This window comes from Zootoca vivipara, chromosome 2 (assembly GCF_963506605.1).
Source record: "Zootoca vivipara chromosome 2, rZooViv1.1, whole genome shotgun sequence".
Taxonomy (NCBI): domain Eukaryota; kingdom Metazoa; phylum Chordata; class Lepidosauria; order Squamata; family Lacertidae; genus Zootoca; species Zootoca vivipara.
This window is the reverse complement of record NC_083277.1, coordinates 66,989,580-67,013,531: the sequence shown is the minus strand read 5'-3', so window position 1 is coordinate 67,013,531 and position 23,952 is coordinate 66,989,580. Positions and strand designations below refer to the sequence as shown.

Sequence of the window (23,952 nt, the reverse complement as noted above, 5' to 3'; positions counted from 1 at the left end):
TTGGTCTGCCAATGGGCCTGGTGCCTGAAGCCAGCTCTCCATAGAGCACACCCCTGGGGATCCTGTCATCTTCCATTCTATGGACATGACCAAGTCAGTGTAGACATCACTGAAACAGGAGTGAGACTATGAGTTCAAGCAAGAGTGCCAGGTAGTTTAATAAAAAGCTAGATTTTGTGCTACAATTGGAACCTGCTGGCTTTTTAAAAAAGTTTTTATCAATATCACACTCAATACACAAGAAAATATTCTGAGGTAATTTTATTTTGTTGTCATTGTTTTAGGTAAAAATATTACAGTATACAAGATAAAATTATTAAAGGTAAAAATACATTATTCGATTTTTTTGTCTCTCTCTAAACAGTTATGCCTACAGTACACATTTTTTTATTTTTTTATTTTTTTAAACAAATATAGCTATTAATCTATTAGGCTATCTGTGTTCTCATCTGGCACTTAAAAACAGGTCACAGGTCACCTTCAGGTTCTGCTTATTATTAATCATTATTATTAGCTGAAATCTAATGTAATTGTATAGGTGCATCTTGTAAACAAATAGTACAGCTTTCTGGTACCATATAGTAGCAAGGTGTGCTTTGACCAACTGAAATCATACTTCTGCCATCAAAGAAACAAGCAGCTGAGTTACCAGTTCCAAGAATGTAGTTTAATTAATACTTACTTCCACTTGGAAGAGTGCAGTATGAAGATGCCACTACTGAGGACTGTAAACATTTAATTTTGAAAAAACAACCACCACCTTTTGAAGTGAATAAATTGCAGCAAACTGCTTTGCTAAGAAATTTCACATTTTGTTGGAATGTCTGATGGGGATCACAATGCGATCAGAGGTGCTGCTCATTTATGATTCTTTGACGGCAAATTTCACGAGCTCACATTTATTCTATGGCTTTCTATTCAAGACTCGCTCAATAGTAGGCATGTTGATTTTGAAGCTGGCCTCGCTAAGTTTCATAGAGTTCACTTCCAAGTACGTGTGTATGGGTTACACTCACCATTTTCCTTTGACTTAGACCAAGGGCCCTCCAGAAGATTTGAATTATAACACCCATCTTCCCTGGCCACTGGCCATGCTAACTGGGATGAATGGGAGCTTTTATTTATTAATTTGCAGTCCAAAACATCTGGAAGGCACCACATTAGCTATTGCTGACTGAAACCATTTTTGATATATGGTCTAGGATCTGGGAGGCGAGGATTCAAATCCACACTCAGTCATGAAGCCCATTGGGTGAGTTTGGGCCAGTTACTATCTCTCAGCCTAAGCCACTTCACTGGGTTGTTGTGAGGATAAAATGGAATGTGAAGGAGAAGTGTGGATGCCACCTTGAACTCTTTGGGGAAAGGTGGGATATAATAATAAACACCCCAATCTTTGCCTCAGGCAGCAAAATATCTCGGGCCAGTGGCCCTGTGCATGGCCAATCGAAACTCCACACCATGATAGTCAGATGACTTTGTTATGTAAGTCAAAGCATTTCCCTATGTCCCAGGTGGCTCTCTTCCAATGCAACTTGCTACTCTGGGTCAGGTGGCAGTACAAACAAGAAGCCCTTTGTTTCCTTCTATAGTTGCACCACTGTTGATACAGCCTACAGAAACTGGGTGAAATGACGATATGGAGCTCTTTCTCTTGTGTTGCCATGTCCTTTAGTCTCAGCAAGCTCACTGGCCGAGGGGATATTCTTCCACCGATGCTGCTGCCCTCCACTTTCACCCAGATACAAAGAAAGGTGAAAGGCAGGAAGCAGGAACAAAACCCACTGCTTCCCCACTGCCCTTGATCAGCTGGCATAGAAACCTCACTGCAACCCAATGGGGGCAAAGCAGGTAGGGCCCCAGGTGAGGACTGTTTGGCCATTTGGCCAAGGAGTGGACCTGAGGGAAGCCTTCCTGCTCCATTGGCTCCACCCTCTGGCCTAGCCCATGTCTTAGCCTGCATCCCCATTTGCCAATCTGGGATGCAGGCTAGGATATGGCTTCTGATATGGGGCACATGCCCCGCCCCCTATCTGGAAGGAGCTCCGATGCTGCGATTCCCTTGTTGGGGCCTTGGAGGAGCCTCTGCCATCCCGCAATGCTGCCGCACCTGAAAGGGTGAGTGGACTTATTGCAAAAATGGTTTCTCAGTTGATTGGGCTATGGTACCTGTAAGGTACCTGTAAGGTAAAGAGGAAAAAAATGCCTTTTAGCACAAATGAAAGAGTTGACTGGAAACAGATAAGCAACGAGGCATGTTCAGAACCATCCCGTTCCTGCCTGCATGGCTATCTCTCACCCACTAGTGTGGATGAAGATATGCCCCTAAGTATGGGAAGTCAACGGCAACTCTGCATGCATGTACAACTGAAGAGCAGCAGTGTATGGGTGCTAAGGCTTTACTACTTACCTGGCCTCTGTCCGGCTGAGCTGTTGCAGTGTCCCAGGAGATGGGGAAGGGTGCAGTGGTGGCAAAGTCACTGTGGTGCAAACACGCTGGCAGGATTGGCTCAAACTGGTGCATTTACACAGCCTTACTGCCTCACCCTACTCCATCTCTGTATGGTGTAGCAGCTCAGCCAGCCAGAGGTCAGGTAGGAGGAAGAGCTACACCACTAGGCTGCAGTGGAAGGGTAATGTTTAGGTAGTGCTAGCAGTCATTGGATGGACTGCACCTCCCCCCCTCTGATTCACACCTCACCCCATGTCGTTTTATACCATTTCCCCTCCTAAACCTAGGCTTCAACTTGAACTAACACCTGTTGGGGAGAGAAAAACAAATGGCACAGAGGAGAATTGGTGGGTGCAGAAGAGCTACACACTTACCTTCCCACACCACAGTCATGTTATCTCAGCAAATAAAGAGTTTTGGAACCTGTGTCTGCCAAGATAAAATGCAGCTCTGCCCCGGGGTGAGATTTGAACTTAAGGACTTTCCAGCCCAGTAGGGACACTCAAGTAAAATATATCAATTCTCAGTTTTGTCAAACACCTTTTTTTTTTGGCACCTTCTTTCGCTCTTGTTTCCTCCTGATGCTTCCGATCCCCATTCAACGTATGCTGACACATCGCAATGGAGGACCTGGCTTGTTTCCAGTTTTCAAAAGTTGCTTTGGGTATCTAGAACAACCAAGCTTGTCTTCTCAAGTTTATGCATCTATATCCGATGTCAAAAGGCTTGATTTTATACGAAAAGGTCACCTTTATATCATAAAGGAATTAATTGATCATTGGCTTCACCCAATAAACCAAACAAATGCACAGTCCCCATAAAACAATTGATAATCTGCAAAAGATACAGTTTTCGATGCTCCTCTCTTGCACAGTTTCTGCTCCTTTAGAATGCTGGTTGAAATAAATAAAAAAGTTTTTTTTTCATTTGTCTGCCCTCAAATGTCCTTATTTAAGCTCTTTCCAAACTTGTCACTTAGCTGCTGTATTAGGCTTGCCAACTCTCCTGTTGCTTGTGACTTTTCTTCAAGAAGTTCATAGCGGAGACTTGAAATGTCTTGCTTAATCTCCTTAAGTTCTCCTAAAAACAACAACAACAAGGTAGGGGGGAGAGTTATTATTAACTGGAATAGATAACTATAACAGCCGACAATTCAGTTGCCCTTTACATCCTTCTTCCTCTCTCTTGTAAATTCCGCTTTTGTGGAGGAGTTTTGTGCCACTGATCTCCCCTCTCTCCCTGTGAGTGGAAAATCTGCAGTCATGGGACAGTTGAACACATCTAATGTTGCATGTAAGACCCCAACTGGGTTGAGACCCTGTGAGTACCCTATGATGACTACTTCAAAAGGGTAGAGCAGTGTTTGACCATAATGAACTTAATTCCAATTATTGTTAAGCATATATTGTCAAATCCATAGCTTTCTCAGAGGTGCTGAATTTTAGGAAACAGCAGCACTTGCATGTGAAGTTGGTGGATCTCATTCTTGTTGGGAATCCTGTGTGTTGGGCCCAGAATGGACATTATATCCTTCAGATTTCCTGATATCTGCCTCTGCATATCACAACTGAGTATTCTCATGCACTGGAAACGAATTAGCTTTGGCACCTACAACTAAGCAGCACAAGCCTGTTGCTATTTCCAGCATAAAAAGAAGAAATGCAAGACAGGAATGTTGTACTTAGGTGACCTCGGAGATGTCAGAAATTTCAGACAACATATTTTCCCCTTGCACCATGTTTGTTTGCCTTTGTGCATATGAGAGAAGCCGCCTCAGAAAGTGATTCATGCAAGATTCAACTGGGAAGTGAATGTGCTGCTACAAAAGCTGTTAAAAACATTACATGATTCTGACAAGGTTCACAACAATAATGGTAAGTTTGAAAGAACTTGCCTTCATTAACTTCATCATTCTCTCGATCCACCTGAGCCTTTAGGACATATCGTTTAATAAGTCTCTTCATTATTTTCTGAAAATTCAATTAAAAAGTTTAGTGGATTGATGTTATCTGACCACATCCCTACAAATACAAGAATCACATATCAGTACAGAGTTTGACACACAGTATAATTAATTTCAGTGGGTTGGATCCAATGGTGAAAATTCATCTACTGATGAAAACTTCTTTGATTCAGTGGAGTTTCTGTGAGTGGAAAGGGAGGAGGCAATTTTCATTAATTCCCCTTTCCCTCTCCAATCTCCTGCATCCCTCCCTCTACTCCAGGAGGTTGTGTGCCCTCTGAAGCATCATGGGAGGTAGCACAGGAGGCTGTAGGAGAAATGGGTAGATTTGCTAAAATCTATGGGACAAATGAAAAGGAAGAGAAGGTGGAAGGCCTCCTCTGGATCAAAGAGCCTTCAGTCAGTGGAGGGAGACAACTGGATGCTACCCAGGAAGTATAGGCAAACTAACCCTTTTGTTGAATAGTGGTCTAGAAGTTTGAGCTTCATTTTTTAAAATTGTAATATATATTCACTTGCTATGAGGTGTTCACATTGTAAAATGTGAAAGATGAACAGCAGCATGTGCAAATCATGAGTGCTGCTTTTATACTTTTCTGGATTGGCACAGTTGTCGCCACCTCCCTGGTTGCTTCTGTACAGTGATGTCAATATCTTCTGCCACCCAAAAAGATGTGGGGAGGGCTGTAGCTCAGTGGTAGAAAATATGCATTATATGTAAAACATGTCAACATCAATCCACCAGCATCTTTTGGTAGAGATGTGAAAGGCTCCTTTCTGAAGGGCTACTGCCAGTTAGTATATCGAGTTAGATGCAAGCAGTTTCCTATGTTCACATTTTGCTATAGATTTGGCTAACTGTTTATGTTGATCCAATCTGGGTGTCAGAATGGTTACACTTTCCATTTTTAAGTTCGGAATAGAGTAGTTGCTTTGGAAGGCGATAATCAGGCATCTCCACAACGTGACCAGAAGAAGACAGAATGGTTAGTTGATATGCCCTAATGACACTGGGACTAGTTACAGGTAGGTAGCCGTGTTGGTCTGAGTCGAAGCAAAATAAAAAAATTCCTTCAGTAGCACCTTAAAGACCAACTAAGTTTTTATTTTGGTATGAGCTTTCGTGTGCATGCACACTTCTTCAGATACCATGCACACGAAAGCTCATACCAAAATAAAAACTTAGTTGGTCTTTAAGGTGCTACTGAAGGAATTTTTTTTATTTTGACACTGGAACTGTTATCTGAGCATCCGTAGAGGTGGGAGGAACCATGCCATTCCGCACAACATTATACTGCAATCAGCATTTACATTCCTTAAATAAATAAATACTTTCATGGTATTACCACTGAAGCCAATGGGATTATTTCAGAGTAAGTAATTTAAGAACTGTGTCTATTGCATCCACGAAGGGCCCACTTAAGAATTGCAATATTCACATTTCTAACACTAGAGTAAATTCCTGACAAATTGTCAGCTAAAGAAAAAGCAGGGAGCCCATAATTTGTGTGTGATTTGCCATAGACACTGGGTGGATTCAAATGAAGGAATGGGAATCAATTTACTTGGCAAAAGACACTACACAGAACTGTATCAGGGAGATACTGTTGCCTTCCATGAAATCTTAATTTTGCAATCTCTTCATTCAAGTATTAAAACCTGCAAAGAGAAAACAGGAAGTAGCACCACACGATTGAGAGAAGCATTAGACATGGGCAAGAATGGTTTTAGGGAAAAATGTGAGAGATGCATATATTATTTAACTTTTTTTTTTTTAAAAAAAGTCTTTCCACTTTCAATGACAACAGAAAGACAAATTAACAACAACCATATATTAAAATAAAATGCTATTCAGAAGCAATAAATGACATAGCTTGTAATGACAGCAAAACAATATCATGCGTGTCTACTAAGAAGTAGGCCCCACTGAGTCCAATCTGGGTACTGGGATTAAAGCCTGAAAGAGCACAATGATAACTAGATAACTAGATTGATATTCCAAACTAGAATATGCTTGCAATCCATAATACCATTAACAGTTCAATCATATACGTCTCCTCAGAAGCTCCATTGACTTCAATGGGATTTTCTTCCAAGTTACTGTATATATCATTACTATAGCCTTGTGAAGGAGTAGGGGAGGCAGCAAATTGTAAGATTACAATCATAATCAAAAGGAGTTGGTCCAATTTTAAAAGGAATCTTTTGTAGAGAAATGATATTAATATACCTGTCAAATGCTACAAGTTTTAGTTGAGCACTTTCCTTCTCCTTTGACAGCTAGTCATTTAATTGGTTAAATTTAAATCCACACATCACTCAGAAAATATTCAGAAAGCCACTTCATGATTTCCCCTTTTCCTTTTCTCTTGAGAAGGTACTTCAAAAGCAAATAGTTTCAGAATGGAAAGTGTTCTCTTTACTTTCAAGTCTAGCCACTAAACTTTGTCCTCAGTTTAAAATATTCAACCTAATTATAGGGTTGCAGCCCCAGAAATTAGGTACCTTCATTTTCTTAGTGTGCAGGATATGTGGGGCTTCGACAGGCTAAGTCATAGTAACTGTTCTCCTACCCCTGCAATAGTACAGCCTCCAATGCTACATAAAAATCTCTCCCTCCTCTTTCCAAACTGTAAAGGAAGGGTAATTCTCAGGCAGCAGAAATGTACAAAATGAACCGGAGTTGCAAAACTTTAAACTGGGTGGTAACCATTTGCCATAAGTGCCATAAACATATGGAATCAATCACCTTATGGATTGGCAAAATTATTTTGCACTTTTGTGTTTGGTATAACAGGATAGCACACCTAAATCTCAACTTATTTACTCAGGTTATTGGCACAATTTTGGAGAAAGCAGCCTGCGTTTCTTTTAAGATACGAGCAGGGTCCATCCAAAGCTAAGCTCTTTTAGGTCCCAATTATTTTAATAGGGGACTAAGGTCCAAGCGCAAATCCCCTCCCTGGAAATAAATGATTAATTAAGAATTTGATTTCTTGACCCTTGTTCTCCAAGCATCTCCACTTTCATCTCATAATCCAAGATTTGCCACCCCAAATATTTGGGGTAACTCATCTTCAGTGTTACAGATTATTTACTTTGTTCATGACTGACTGGTGCAATGTGGGGACCTCTTCTCCAGCAGGCTAAAAGCTGATTGCACCCATTCATTGATTGCATTATCTTGTGAACAACCCTGAGATCTTTTCATGATGGGAGGCATATAAATCTAATAAATTAATAAAATAAAATAAAAGGTATCTGATAAAGGGTCCCTGTCACAGCTGTGACATAATTCCCATGAGTGTCTTTGAATTATGGGAAATGAACAAAAATGAAAAAGTATTAATGTCAAAATCTCAGCAGATTGTCACCTCCAGGAAAGCCACTGAAGAATATTTACTTATCTGTTCAAGTTATATCGTTCCTTTCCTGCCGGAGTCAAATACTTCAGAACAACAATCTACACTTCACCTTGTTCTCCAGATAGTTCTGTGCCTAACGTTTCTGATGAAATATAAATCTTGTGTTTCAAAGCAACTACCCCAATCTAACAAGGGCTGTCGTCACATCAAGGTATTTCTGGATACCCCTGATACCCTTAAAGTATTCTGCTATGTTTGCATGCATAGTGTTCCAGGTTCAAACACAGAAACACAGTTCAGAGAGCGCCATTCATTTCTTGTAAGTTTGAAGACAGATCACTAGTAGCCCCCTCTCCCCATCTTTCAGGAGTATGGGCTTTGCAGGACGGGGGCCTCCTAAGTTTGTTCTGGAGAAGCAAGGCGCAGCCGCTCAGGTGAGGCCACTTGGTAACTCACTGCACCTGGTGGCAAGAGCCAGGGAGGGATATAAGCTCGGCATTTCCCTAGGCCCTTTGCCACACCAACGCGTTCTCTACTTTGCTGCATCTGGCCCCTTGCCTTTCACCTTCGTGACTCCTGCCTCCTGACCTTTGGATCCTTGCCTTTGTGACTCCTTGCTTCTCAACCTTTGGACCCTCACCTTCCTGACTCCCTTCTTCTCTTCAGACCCTTGACTTCACGACTCCTGGCTGCTTGATCCTCAGCCCCATTGCCACCCAGACTCTTGGCCCTGCTCCCGCATCACCATCTTGCCCCTGGTCCTGACGTCCTCAGCCGGGGCTTCAACCACCCGCCGACCAGACTGTGACACCATCTATTGACAGGTAGCCATCACTGTCAACATGTGGTTGCCAACTATAGCTTGGATACTAAGGTAAGTCAACCTAAGTAAGTTCATAAGGGGAGTGTTACTATCCTGCTCATTTATATTATGAGTGAATCAACAATGATTTGACATTACAGTGCAATTGTTTCAACATATGTTCTTCTTTGAAGGTAAGGAAAAACATGAACTACCAGGAAATCTATTCTAAAAAACAAACCTTTCCTTGTTCAGTCAAAGAGATATATAGAGAATACTGACAAAATACTTGGAACCAATAAAAAGAGTGAAACCTGTATATATCATGCATATACAGTTTGCATAATAAATGGAGATATATTATGCAATGTGGCATGTAGAAAAGAGACAGGGTTACTTCTGGAAGAATACATGAGGTACAATACACATACTATGTGCTGGAGATGACCATGATGGTAGAATCCATTGGGAAGAAGTGTTGCCACCTGAGAAAACATAAATTGAGGAAGAAGTTTTGGGAAAGTGGGGAAATAAATGAATCCCAAAGGAAATACTACTTTTAAAGGAGGAGGCTAAGGAGTGGGGTGCAGAGCAGGAAAACAGGGAAACCGCATGCAGAAAAGCCACCATCTCCTTGTCATTCACAACAACCTAACACACCTTTTACCACAGTATTTACAACATTGCCCAATAAGAGTTGAATGCCTGGAATTTCATTTACTATGTAGTTGTATTTATTAATGTGGTTGATATTAAGATCATAGAGTATTTACTATGTCCATCAAACTAACACTTTAAATAATAAATAAATAACTTAAATGAATAAATAAATATTGACTATTATAAATGCAACCATGCCTGGCTTTCCTTCCATGTGTTCAGCAGTATTTGTAATTCTGACACAACATATTTTTGTAGGCTTTGATCAGTTAATTTTTCTTTCTTGGGTTATCAACAAACATAGTCACACATATAGCACCCTTGTTTTAATGGGTAATCTTCAAACCTCTAGATGTTTTACATATTGACGGGCAGTCTTCAACTGAATTTGTAAGTACATGATTATTATTTCTATTCAATAGATCCATCAGACAACCTAGCACCTTTCAGGGTCCACTTCACAAGCCATTCCATTAGCTAAAAGATTGTCACAACATGGTTGTAAAGATCATAATTCTGACAGCAGTTTTCTGGAAATGTCATGTACAATCATACCTCAGGTTGTGAACACTGCGGGTTGCACGTTTTTGGGTTGCGCTCTGCGCCGAACCTGGAAGTACCGGAAGGGGTTACTTCTGGGTTTTGGCGCTTGCGCACGCACAGAAGTACAAAAATGACACCACGTGCATGCACAGAAGTGCTATATTGTGTCACGCGCGTGCACAGATGCAGCACTGTGGGTTGCGAATGTGCCTCCCGCACGGATCGTGTTCGCAACCTGAGGTATGCCTGTATAGGTGTAACTGTAATACATGCAGAACACATTTTTTTTTGTACAACACAATTCTGCATTTTAACTTATACAGTATAACACTAAGCAAAATAAGAATCAGAAGATATGAGCTTTCTGTTTAAATAGCCGTCTAATGGTAACACAATCTTTGTGGAGCATAGATTACAAGTAAATTGATGTGTCGATAAGACAAACTGTCCATTCTGGCTCACACAGAAGGGCATCCTTCCTTTAAGATGGTGTTTGTCACATGGCTCTTAATATATATAAAAAATATGCTCCTAGATTAAATAAGTGGCATCTTTATAGTCGATTCAAAAATTTCATAGATTAATTTAACTGATTAAATTAACCCTAATAAACATTGCCAAATGTGTCTAGCAGAGGGGGATAATCTCTTTTAGCCCAATAGCTGGATTTGTACCTGAGGGCAAAAAAGGGGCATGCTGGAGGCAAGGTGTGTGGGGAGAGGGGGTCTATAGGGTATTATTTCAAAGCAGATAGCTGTTATCTATTAGGCAGCTTTGTTTTCCTTTGGAAGTGACTGCACTGGCATTTTTGTAGTATTTGTTCTATATAAGACAAAGAGATCCTATTCCATATGTGATCCTGGAGGAAGGTCCTGAATGTTCGAAGTGCCAATGGTTTTCCCTTAGTTGGGATGCAGAGAATACTTCCTCCAAGCTCTCGTTCAAAAGTGGAAAGAGATTCCAAAGTTAATTAGTTCCCTTTGATCAGAAATAAACAGAATGATCACCCAGCAGCCCATAGTAGCCTTTGTGTTTATGCATTTATTTATCCTCCTCCTCCTCCTCCTCCTCCTCCTCCTCCTCCTCCTCCTCCTCCTCCTCCTCCTCCTCCTCCTCCTCCTCTATAGCACAGCTGCTCTTGTGAAACTCCTTTTCAACAGGGTTCACCTGGAAAAACTGCTCCAAAATGGAATCTTCTCTATAACTCGTGGATAAACTAAGAGGATTTGACATGTGAAAAAGAGTGCAAGGAAGGAAAACTAAAGTCATCGAATGAGAGCAATGAATGATGCAGCTATTTGCTCAAGATTCTTAAGCATAACCCTATTCTGGGACAGAATTTGCTGTTCTTTAAGCAAATCCCTACAGGGGTGTCTGTTCTGGGAAAGACAGGAGATTGGAGAACATGGGGGAAAGGCAGACTATACGTGGCTTTGCCTCATGTTTTGTTGTATTTTCCATATTTCGTACTGGTTCTGATACATACCCACGGGGGGAAAAGAACATATTACCTCAATATTTCACATTAAACAGCTTGAAATATTAAAACATCAAACACCAAAGTAACTTTTGGATGTATAGATACACACACTAGCATGTGGGTTATTATCAAGAGATCGTTCGAGTGCAACCACATTCTGCGGTCCTATTATTACTGTTCCCACCTTGGTATCACAGCGCCTGTATTTCTGCACTTTCATTAACTTCCACATGGCAGAGATGCATCACTTTAAAAAGCTAACTAGACAGAACCGAGCAGGGAGTCATATTAGTAATTACATTACACTATCCCGTTGTAGCTGAAAATAATTACTGGCCAGACAACAGAATTGATCGCTGCTGCTTGTTCTCTCTTTTGTCTAAGTATGCTTGTCCAGTGTGTTATGCTTCCTATTATTATTACTTTGTTATTATTCCTCTGGGCAGAATCTTGACGTTTTAAATAATGTATCTTTTGGAACCGAGCCTGGTAAGAGCATTATAGAAAGCAGAGAAAAAATGTTATTGCAGCTGTCTCTTTTCCGGTATGATGATGGTGATGGTGATGATAATGCCTCTGGCTTCAATACTCTTAGGTGGGTCTCCACCTATCATGTACTATAATTACTCCCTTTTGAAAAGAATAATTTATACTGCACAATTACTCTGAGCTTAACATGATTCATGCAGAAGGTGACATGGCTTTTGTAGTTTGGGCTGATTTCGTTGTTTTAAACCTTTTTTGGGGGGTGTTTCAAATGAGATACACTTAGCATGGAGATTGAACTCAAGAGAACAAGGGAGGGTGACTGGTCCCCCCCCCAAAAAAAGTGTGTTTGAACTTTGTTCTTTTAGCAGAGTAGGATATGGTCAAAAAACATTTAACATCTGTTTGTGAATGTAAGGTTAGTGCAGGCATCCCCAAACTTCGGCCCTCCAGATGTTTTGGATTACAATTCCCATCATCCCTGACCACTGGTCCTGTTAGCTAGGGATCATGGGAGTTGTAGGCCAAAACATCTGGAGGGCTGCAGTTTGGGGATGCCTGGGTTAGTGTGTATCCTGATACAATTTGTGGGTCACCTTTCTAGGTTCGACCCTAAACTATGAAATGCAGCTATTAGATAAACCGTCTTTTATGGGTATGTACAGCCACTGCATGTCTATCTGCTTCCTGCAAGCATTTGCTGTTTTGATTCTCTTAAATATCTGGTACCACTTAGCTCATCTTCACATATTCTACATTTTGCCCAGAAGTACACCGAGCTGGCAAAGCCCACAAGTGCAGCACCAGCGTGAAAGAAATTTCCTGTTGCTTCACATGTTTGTAGGTACAAGGGGGATGGACTGGGATTGTCCCCTCCCTACCTCACATAAGGCAATGGGTTTAGGACAATGGCAGGGAGAATTGATGGGTGGAAAAGCGTCCTTAACCCTTTCCACTCTCTCCAATTATCACATGTATATTCTGCTCCTTGCCAACAATTTTAAATATGTTTGGAAGGACAGATGGCCAGAAAAAAAATGTTGTAAGGGGCCAATGCAGAGAGGTGATTTTTTTTTGGGGGGGGATATTCTTCCCAGGGAAGATAGGTCTCCCAATGCCTGCTAGTCATGATGGTTATATAAAAGCTCCAGGTTTAGTGATGACATACCACTGAATGCTTGGGGAGCAACCAGAAGGTAGGGTGACTACCTTCATATCTTGCATATCTGTGGCTGCTGGACTAGGTGGACTTTTGATCCATCCAGCAGTAGTGCATGGGATGTGTGTGAAGGCCAACTCAGACTTCCAGTAATCTTGGCATCACCATGACTCACCTTGCCCTGAACTAGTGAGCAGCAGTAGTACCACCACTGTATGGTATGTATGGAGGGCAGCACTACCCCTCCAACCATTCCCCCTTCAGTGATGTTCCTGGATCCATCAATGCTCCATCTTTTGCACAAAGCAATTAAACTAGAACTTTCTTCCGCATTCACTTCCCTTAAATCTGTCCCGTGTAGTCTGTTTTTCAAGGTGTTGTCTTCCAACTCCATTTTTTTCCTGCTTGCAGTGATGTTCCCAACCTGATCTCGTGAAACTTCATCCTTGGACCTGATTTAGTGAAGATTCCAGTTGCCAAATATCCACTCCTGACTGCCGGCCACATGGCCTGTCATCCTGGTTTGGCCCAGAAGCAAGTCAGTTCTATCTTTCTCAAGTTTTTCCCTCATAGCTCAAAATTCTGGCTCGGCTTTTGGGGAGCTTCTTTTGAAAAACATTATCTGTTCAAGACCATCTGGAGCCAGAATGGTAAATGACTTAATAGCTGGCATTGGTAGAGAGCCATGCATCACTTTCCACTATGATTGACTAAAGCCTCATGCAGATGAGTAAATTATAAGGCTAGAAGTAAAAGACCTACAAAGAGCCTTGATGGATCAGAGCAAAGGTCCCTTTAGACCAGCATCCTTGTATTGACCAGACAGACACATCTGGGAAGCTTCTGATATTCTGCCTTTGATCACATAAAGGTTCCATTTTGCTATCACACCAAATAATCAATGATACCCCCCCCCCATGAATTTGTCTAATCCTTTAAAAAGCAATCTTAAGCTAGTAGCAAGTCTAGCATCAGCAGGGTCTAAAAATGGTTTGTGGCATCTATTTGTCTTCCCCTCACTTTCTTTTCTAGGGTGGTAGGGCAGCGGTGTAAAGCACAAGTGCGGATGCAGCTACCTGTCATCCTCATTTCCTCAGGATGCATTTGGTTCTGTAATTCCAGTACAGTAGTTAATTGCACTGCAAGGGCAATTCTGTCTGAAGGAAAGGAGCAATTCTAACCAGGCATTACTAGAGACCCCTAGCAGAGTGTGGCAGAGGAACACTGCTCCATTCTAACTCATTACCAGCAGCATGAATCAGGGGTTAGGATTGCTCTGGTAAACTTTTGCAAATTTTGCAACAAAAGAAGTTTATTTTGCAATGAGTCTAGATTGTTCTTCTATCATTTCCATCCTGATTATTATTTTGCAACACAGTCCACTGAATTTCAGTTAATATACCAGAGGCTACAAACAGATCAGAACAAATCCAAAACATTTAGCATTATATAAAGAACAAAACAATTATGTGAATGAGAGCTTGTGGAAGTGATTCTCTTATTAATATCAAAAGAGATTGCTTATTCCATGTAATTTCCAAAATAAAACACTGCAGTCCTTTCTTACTGTGTTTTAATGTACAGTACAGTATTATATAACTAATATACCTGAGGTGTTTTGAATGGTACTGTGCAACCTAACATTTTAACATTTTGCTTGATTTGCTGTATCGTGGGAATTAAATAGACAGTTATATGAGCTTGATATTAAATGAATGGTCACCTCTAGACCCTCAGACATGCATAGATATACAATCCATTAGATTGGGATAACTGAGGGTGTCATATCTGCTGCTAGTACTTGTACACCATAAAATGTAATATAGTCTGCATTGCCTTGGAATGGCCTTTAAGTTGACTTTTGTGCTTTTTCATGAATGAAGATCATCTACAAATTACTAAGGTTGAAATCTTAGGCATAGTTACTAGGAAGGAAGGGTATGTTAAAGCTTAAAGAGTAACACATTTGTTATGGCATAAGCTTTCGTATCCCACTTATGAAGTCTACCAATCCCACTTATGAAGTCTACCAAAACATATCCCACTTATGAAGTCTACCAAAACATATCCCATAAGAAATTTCATAAGATGTCACAAGACCCTTTGTTTATTTTTCGAGAAACTGATGTGACTATTGCTCTGGAAACAGCTAAAGATTGGTTTCCTTCTAAGAGGACATGTGTAGGATCAAAGTGTAGACCACAAACATGTAAGCAAACCCTCTTCTGACATATTTATCTTTTCCTATGCCACATCTTTCTTTCTTTCTTTTTTTGTATTGTCATTACCTGGTATCTTGTGGGCTTGTTGTAGGCATTCTTCACAGTAAAGTCTGAATTTTGAGTACTGGACTCGAAACGGACTTTCTGAAATGTACAAATGTAGAGCACATCACCAATGAAGAAATGTTCTTATGAAAGCAGTAGAAGTGAAGTTCTAAGAAAAGGATGGCTAATAACACCTTGCAAGGGGTGAGCTGCATGGTGCAAAGAAAAGCCCTGATATTATTTCATCCGAAGACAAAGTCTTGTATTTCAGATGACTTAGCTTCCTTTTGCTTTGTGCTTCTGGCAATTCACACTTTTACAACAGTTGAGAAACTGTTGAATGCATAGCACTTTGTGAAAATAGACTCTGGTCCTAGTGTTTAAGTGAGGTATGAACTCTTCAAACATACAGTTTCTCATACAAGCCACTGTTTAATGATTGTAGGGACATCAGTGTAGATTTCAATAGAAGGGTATTGGAAAACATTCACCCACTCAGTGTGGCCTTGTACAATTGAAATCTGAAATCCTTTACCTACCTGCACTGCCCCCCCCTTCGCATATGAATTGTGTGAAGGAGAAACATGCTCAGTAAGGGGCTGTGGGGCCATACTGTTGGCCCTTCCAAAGAGATCGTGTGTTTCATCAGGCCCAGCCCCTAGGCCCCACAATAGACAGCTGTTGTTATAAAGTTTCTGGGCTGGTGTTGGTTTGTTTATTATTTTGAGTATTTATATACTGCTTAATACTGAGAATTGCTAAGCGGTATACAAAGAATAAGAACAAGTAAAATTCATCCCAGAAACAAAACACTACTTTAAAATGCCCGGTGGAGTAAGAAATTATTTGTTGTGCTTGAAATTCAGGAAAGAGGATGCCTGCCAAATCTCAGTCAAGCAGAGGGTTCCACAGGCTTGGATCTGAAGATCTCTGTGATTGTGCAGGGATATAAGGGATCAGGTGTCCCTTAGGAGATCATGGACACACATTGTTAAGGGTTTTCTAAATTAATATGAGAACATTGGACCTGGCACGGGAACATATGGGCAGCCAGTGCAAGCATTTGAGCATAGGAGTTATGTGCTGGCAGTAGTCTATCCTCATCAAACTGGTGCATCTTGAACCAGCTGGAACTTCTGCACCAGGCACCAGGGTACCCCACATGATGCAAGGAGTGCATTGCACTGCAGCTTTCATATCTAATGACCTCTCCCCCCCCTTTTTTTTATGGTGATGACTTATTGTAGATAATGGGATGACGTGAAAATGGAAAAGAGAAAAACCCATTTCCTCTCTGCCTTTGTGACTTTTCTTTACTTCAAGGATATATATTAAGGTGGAGGTTTAAGTAGATTACGTAAGGTACTTTACAGATGGGTGAAATTCATAAAGCGAAGGGTTATTCCAGAATTGGTATCACAGTTGGCTGCACCTAGGAATGAAAGGATCCTCCTTGTTCCATCCCATAACTACCCTGGAGATTTGCACATTCAGGTGTTCTGCTCCACCACCTTTTGCTGACCTGCTGCAAATTCCTTTTCAGTTCTACCAGAACTAAATAAGGTATTTGATTATGTCCCCTCATCTGTTTTTTTCTTCCCACCCAGTGTGCATTATTATGTTGCTGGCTGGCTGTTTACCTTTCCTTCATTAGACACATTGCTGGTTAACAGCCCAGAATGCTAAATAGTTGGGGCTTTCTGCTTCATGAAACACCTAGTGAAATTCTCTCTCTCTCTCTCTCTGTATATGCCCAGTACAACCAGTAGTGTAGTGGAGCAGGGACAGGCAGGGACAAAGTGCAACCACTTATTTCAGAGCATAAATTATGTGGTTTATTCATTTATTTCCAACAATAATCCCTTTCTATGCTGTCTGTAGATACAGAGGCTTCTGGGACATGTGTAGGGTGCCTAGTTATTTCCCACAAACTGCTAGCAATAATTCTATTGGGCCACTCGGTTTTATGGGTGGGGGATTTCCCAGAATATATCCAACAGTCCCTATGGCTCTACAGCATAGGAGGAAATCAGTAGGGGGGGGGGTGAGCTGACATTCAAAGAAGCTTGCCCTTCATTATTGATTTTCCACTGAGGGGAAAAAATCACTGTTTTAGCTGATTGGATGGCCTTGGAAAGGAGCTTGAAAATCCTTTGAAGCCACTTTTTCAGCTGATTATGCTCTGAAGGATCTACAGTATAAAGCTCTTTAAATATGCAGTATTCTCCTCATGCATCAGAAACAGAAAATTACAGAAATGGTAATCTATCCCTACCATATTTTGTTCTTTTTGTACAATGGAGCTTGAGATGCTCTGTTGCTTACTTGGTTTAGATGTCACATATTCTTTAGTGTGTATCCAAATTCTCTTTCTGGTTCCTTCCCCTAACACAGTGGTTCCCGAAGCTTTATGTAACCTACTGTTGTAATAAAACTGCAAAACAACAACACTACAGTGGATATGGTCCTGTTTCTCACCCCCTCCAGATAATCTTTTCAGTTGATAACGGTGAAGGACACCCTGCCGATACAGCTGCTGTGTTCAGGGGGAGGCTTATACAGAGATGAAACTTACATCGGTAAATGACTGGAAGTCTATTTTGACATAGTCTAGTTTATTGGATTTTACTTTGGTTTATTTTTGTTTAGTTAGAAAGTATAAGAAAAGAGTATGGAGCTTAAATCAATATTTAATGGTATAATTATTTAAGGTTATTATTATTAGTTTTACCTTTTCTTTGTACATGTATTTAAGATTGTGTATGATATCCTTGGATGTTAATTAATAAAAAAATAAAAATAAAAATAAAATAAAATACTGTAAAATAAAAAGATTTAGATGGCTTAGACAGCTACATTCCCCAGGTTGTTTCCCCCCCCCTTTCACCTGGGACACTGCTATAGAAGCATTCAATGCACAGGACGGATTGAGAAAACAAAAGAGCAGGGAAGACAAGCACCCATCTATAGAAACAGACCTGACTGCCTCTGTTAGGAACATTCTGGAAAAAGGAAGGAGCAGCGGAGCAGGACCCAAGGTTTCATGGAGGTTGTGGAATGGACTGAGAGACACAACTGGAAACCTTGCTGCATTCTCCGTGACATCAGCTTGAGAGGGTTTTTGAATTTGGAATTGGTCAGCGGGGTGTGGGGAGAGAACTGACTTTCTTTTGGAAAATAGCTCAGTTTGCCAAGGCCAGTTCCAAATTAAGCCGAAAGGAGCTAATTCATCACTAAAAAGAGCAGTTTCTATGTAACTGATATTACTGTAATTATTTGCAAGTTTTCTTCATCAAACCCCTGGGGAAGGTTGTGCAGGTTCAAAGCCTATGAGGTTTTGAAAGTCATGGTCTGAGTGAACACCTGCAGTTTAATTTTGTGGGGTGGAGGGGGGGGGGAAAGAGAGCGCAATGATTATTTTGCTGCTGAGAAAAACTATACATTGGGATGTGGGGGTCAGGTCACTGTAATAAAATTCTCTTGTTCAAGCACCAGTTGGAAGTTTTGTCTCTACCCAGCCATGCTCCACTCCACCCCCAGCTTCATAAACTTTGGACAAAGAACCAGCAATAGGATGACATTCTTGAATAGCAGCTGATGAGTCTGGCTATAGCACAGTGCAGCCGCATGACCAGGAAAGCTGTCTGTGGACAAACGCCGGCTCCATCGGCCTGAAGCGAGATGAGTGCCGCACCCCATAGTCGCCTTTGACTGGACCTTAATCATCCAGGGGTCCTTTGCTGCCTGTTCTCCTTGTTGCACAATTGCTTTTTCTATGACTCTGCAGAGCAAACACAAGCCACACCAATGCACAGGGAGACTGTGGATGTGTTTTAGCTTTAGCAGGCACGAGAGCAGGCTTCCTCAAACTCGGCCCTCCAGATGTTTTGAGACTACAATTCCCATCATCCCTGACCACTGGTCCTGCTAGCTAGGGATCATGGGAGTTGAAGGCCAAAAACATCTGGAGGGCCGAGTCTGAGGAAGCCTGCACTAGAGTGACGCTCTCTCATATTGTGACACATTTCCATAAAGGCTGGCCGCCACATTTTTAAAGCAGTGTTCTTCAGCTTAGGGTTCCCAGATGTTGGCAGACTTCCATCAAACATGACCATTGGCTAAGCTGCCTGACGGCAATGAGAGCTGTCATCCGGCAAGATCTGGGGACTCAACGTTGAACACTGGTTTAAACAAAATGATTAAATGAAGGGATGAATGAACAACCCCCTACCCGCAACTTTTGTTAGAAATAAAAGGACATACCCTTAGCTTGGAATTCAGCATGCCCATCTCGAGATCATTTTCACAGTTTTTGGCCTTGGATTTGCAGAGTTTTATGAGGCACATTTTAATTCTCATTATGAGATAATAAAACGACTTAGGGCTTGGCACTAGGTTAAAAGGAGCAGGTAGAGTCCTTCCCTCATCAAAATAGGAAAGCCAAAGCTTGGCACGCGCAAACTTCCATTCGACATCTGCATCCTCCTGCAAAAGGAACAAAGCGGGGGGGGGGGGGTGCTTTTTAAAAGATGGCAAAATTACCATTTCAGAAGACAACTCAGTTTATATCATTCCACAGATGGGCAATACCTTTGTTGGGACCAACCAAAATGTCACAAAAGCGCAGCAAGCTTTTGATTCTCCAGATGTCTTCCTCATCAAGATTTTTTTTAAAATAAAAAAAATACTAAGCAGGGTGTACATGCTTTTAAATAAATAAGGGAGGGTGGGATGTACAAAACCTAGGCTTATCTTGGAGGCATGAGGTTGTTTATAGACTCAGTCCCAGATGGAGATTGCAGGCTGAATTAGTCCCTCCCAGGAACTACAGATGTCAGGTCACACACCTAGGAATTCTGGGATAAAGAAGCAATGGTTGCCCCTCATCCCTGTAAGTTAAAGTCTAGCTTGCAAACCAGATTTTTTCCCGAACTTTAAACAAAACACACAGGCTAGAATGGTCTTGAAAAGGTGCTTTTTAAAAAGCACTTTCGATTTTGATCTCCTTTCACAGGTGCCAAAATGTTTTGTCCTGAAGTCAACCACCTGTAAAATTGCTGCTTATAACTTCCTTTTGCAATTAGCCATGAATCAAATGCACTACAGAAATATCCAATTCTTAGGCATTTGATCCACTTCAGATTCTCACATAGCAGTTTGGACATCTCATCCCTTCTGGTAGGATTATAATCAAACCTCCCCCCCCCCACCACCACCTTGATATGGCCTTATTCCTATAATGTGGTTCTTCTTCAGACGTAGGATGTGCAAACAAGTTCATTTCTCAGTTTAAAAAATTCACCGCCACATGACTGTCAAAGGAGCCAAGACACAAATAACAATTGTGGGAGGGCAATTCAAGGTGAGCACTGCCTGTTTTCATCTAAATGGCATCTTTCTTCTGTCTTTCCACTTGTACCTTCGGATCTTCAGATTAATTATTGTTTGCTGAGTGAAAACCAAAAAGCTATCAGCGTCGGTAAGAGAATGTGGCACCTGCTGACAGTCCATTCTTAAATCTGTACCATGATAAATGCAGGATGCTTACTGAGTTTTTTTTAAAAACCTCTCTTCTGGTGTAATGTTGTGTTTTGCAGGGAACCAGATATAACTACATTACAAAGAAGTAGCTGCAAACAATCATCCTATTTTATGGTTAGTAGGCTGGGGGCAGGTTTAGCCATATTGTACCCAACTGCAGTGCCCCATCATCCAAACCCAGATTAGAAATGTTTCCTCAAGTGATCTTGAAATCATTTGCAAATTAAATAGAGGAAACCCACTGGCTAGAAATAGATTTTGCCCTTAGAGAAAGCAAAGGCCACAGTGACGGAACTGGGCTCCTTCGGGAGGAAGAGTGGGATAGAAATTTAATAAATAAAAATAAAAGAAATGGCCAAGTGGGGAAAAGGGATGATCTTTCTTTTCATAATATACAATCGCCAATTAAATTTGCTACACCATCACATTTGTTTGCCTTACCTCAATTTCCTGATAGGAATTGTTGATCATGGCTATTAACATGTTGAGGAGCACAACCACCATGGTGACGTTATAAACTCCATAGAGCACATATCCAATGTTCTCAATAAACTTGTGGTCGTACTTCAGCACCACTGATATTACCTCAGACAAACCAAATATGGACCAGAATAAGGTTTTAAAACTTTCTTCTACCCTAAAGACAAAAAAGAGAGAGACTTTAGTCCTCCATAGATAGGTTGTCTCCATTTTATCAGAGGAGCTGCTATCTGTCACTGCAAGTACAACTAGGCAATATCCTCTGAAGTGATAAAGATGCATGATGTTCTAAGAGGCTAAGAACTGACAAACAATATTGGCTGATTTTCCTATTTCCAATTTTAGTCTGGATCTGGACTATGCATCCATACAGCATTTCAATATTTCTATTGGCAATTCACTAAATCCTCTGCGGATCACTGATTAAATATGAACTGAACACACCTTCCCCCCACATCTTACCTTATGCATGAGAACACAAGCTGCATAGCCAAGGCGCAGTTATTTTATTTTGTTTATTTAAAACATGTACACTATGTGAGGAATTCATTTCTGTTTTCCAGATGGAACCATCTGCCCACTTCTCTCCCCACATGGTGTTCTGAGGAGTCTCCTGATTCCCTGAGATGATAAGATCTAACCGAAGGGTGAGAATCCTTAGGCCCCAGCCTAAGAATGTGTCCTTGAACTGTGATGATGCCTTCTGCTCACCCAGATAAACGGAGAGATGTATACTTACTTTTGTGTACCTTCCTATACACAGGTAGGCATCACACCTATTGCTTGGCATTACTCTACAGCAAATGAGCCAAACTAATGAGTATTATTGCACCCTTACGCTGCTTTTCCTTTTAACAGTTGAAGGGTTTTGAAAACTACCTATAAAGAACTGTAAAACACTTGTTCATATAAGCAGAGGCATGGCTTCTGTTCTTCCATTAAGCAGAACATTTCCCAGTAATAATACATTTTATAAATGTTTGAAGGTTGTCATCTAAATCACTTAGCCAACTGAAATAAAAAACCTTGACCCCAGCAGTATCCCTCTATTAACCTTTTATTTTAATTTGGAAGGGTGCCACTATTTTTCCAAGCCCTCCCAGCAGTGTTAATATATTAGTGTCAAATCTGCTGTTTCCCCCCACAACTTAAGCATTAACCTCTGTTTTGGTATGCTGCCATATTTCCCTTGAAAGTCTCATTGTTATGCAGGCATTGTGAGTCTGTCACCACAATGGTCCGAGACATATTAACTGAATGAGGTAGAACAGAAAATGGCACCCTCTTCCCAAATCAAAGTGCTTTCTGTCCAAAGCCTGCCAAATTATTTTGGCACTTGAGGTAATAAAATAAAATTAAAATTAAAAAATAATAATAATAAGCCCTCACATCTCTTCCCCCAGCCACTTCTTGGCAGTAAAAATATATAATAATAATAATAATAATAATAATAATAATAATAATAATAAATAATGTAACAACAACAACAACAACAACTGATGATTTGTTGCCCTTTCATAATTTCTAAACATAGCTGCTTGAAATGGCAGTCTGAGGTTGTGGGAAACCTATGTTTAAGTTGTACCGGTACCACTTCATGAGGCAGGTGGAGGTTCACATGGAGAAGTCTACCACCAGCACCCCAGTTGGACAGCAAACTGAGGACATGACACAACTGCAGCATATGAGAAGTTGGCCTCAAGCGCAAGAAAGATGGGAAGTTACATGGACTGATACATGGACTCTTTAGACAAAACTATTTATTTGAATGTCTGACCACCAGATGCCCTCCCCCTCTTTCCCCTCCTGCCCCTTCCATGTGTGCACAGAACACAACATTTTGATTGATTAGGAAATATTTTGTGTTGTTTGACTGTATTTGCTTTTGTTTCCCTTTGGAAAATTCAACAAAACCTCCCCGATTAGTTAGGTCTTTCATCCCAAAGCTGTCATCCACATAAACTACTAGATGTCAGAAAGGAAGGGTTTTGGTTGCTGGATTTTGATCTTCCTGAGATCCAGTTCAAGGTTTTCTATAGTTTTTATGGAGGCACATTCATATGGAGCCTACTTTCTATAGTGACACAGGTCAGGGGCTCAGAGTTTGTCTGTTCCCTGCTATAGGCTTCACCCTGTCACACCGACTTCCTCTTCCCCCACCCAACCCAGCTTTGATCCCACTACCTTCACCCCTTCTGACTCAACAGGAAACAGGTCTGACCAGCATCCTAAGGATCCACTGACACCTGCCCCCCCCTACTGTGATTGGCCAGATTGTGGTGGTGGTGGCAGCTCCACATGGCAGCGAGAAGTTTGGATTGCTCCACAAGCCATGCTTAGAGTAAACCCACTGAAATTAGTGGCAGTTGAGTTTGCTAACTTAAGCCCCGTAGATTTCAGTGGGTCTGTTCTAAGCACGGCTGAGTCTGGATCGAACCTGTTACGTTTGGCACCGTGGTAATGATAAGATACCCTCCTTCTTTGGGATTGAACAGATATTTATCCACTTTACAGAAGGATAAACTGCAGAATGGGGGAAGTGAAGTGAATGATTCAAATTTATCCAGTGAATTAAATCCGCAAGCCGAGTCTGAAGCCTGCTGGCTGCTTCCCTCTTGATGCAATATACACAATCTCCCTTACTACAAGGCATCTACATACATATCTGGCTCCGGAGGGAGATGGGATTTTTCCATTACTACACATCACAAGCTCAACAGAGGATATTATGTTCTTTCATCAAACAAAGAATTA

The 23,952-nt window shown here is 41.1% G+C and overlaps 1 protein-coding gene across 1 annotated transcript in view; it reads right to left on the bottom strand.

Moving 5' to 3' along the window:
• Positions 1–2,846: 2,846 nt before the first annotated feature.
• The window catches only part of TRPC7 (transient receptor potential cation channel subfamily C member 7), a 102,049-nt gene continuing 80,943 nt past the window's right edge, over positions 2,847–23,952 (bottom strand). The window contains exons 7-12 of the mRNA XM_060271662.1: positions 21,160–21,355; positions 19,441–19,662; positions 15,199–15,276; positions 9,014–9,067; positions 4,347–4,422; positions 2,847–3,532 (exon numbers count right to left, since the gene is read on the bottom strand). Of these exons, the coding sequence (XP_060127645.1) occupies positions 3,390–3,532; positions 4,347–4,422; positions 9,014–9,067; positions 15,199–15,276; positions 19,441–19,662; positions 21,160–21,355 (769 nt within the window). The 3' untranslated portion in view covers positions 2,847–3,389. The remainder of the gene's footprint in view (positions 3,533–4,346; positions 4,423–9,013; positions 9,068–15,198; positions 15,277–19,440; positions 19,663–21,159; positions 21,356–23,952) is intronic.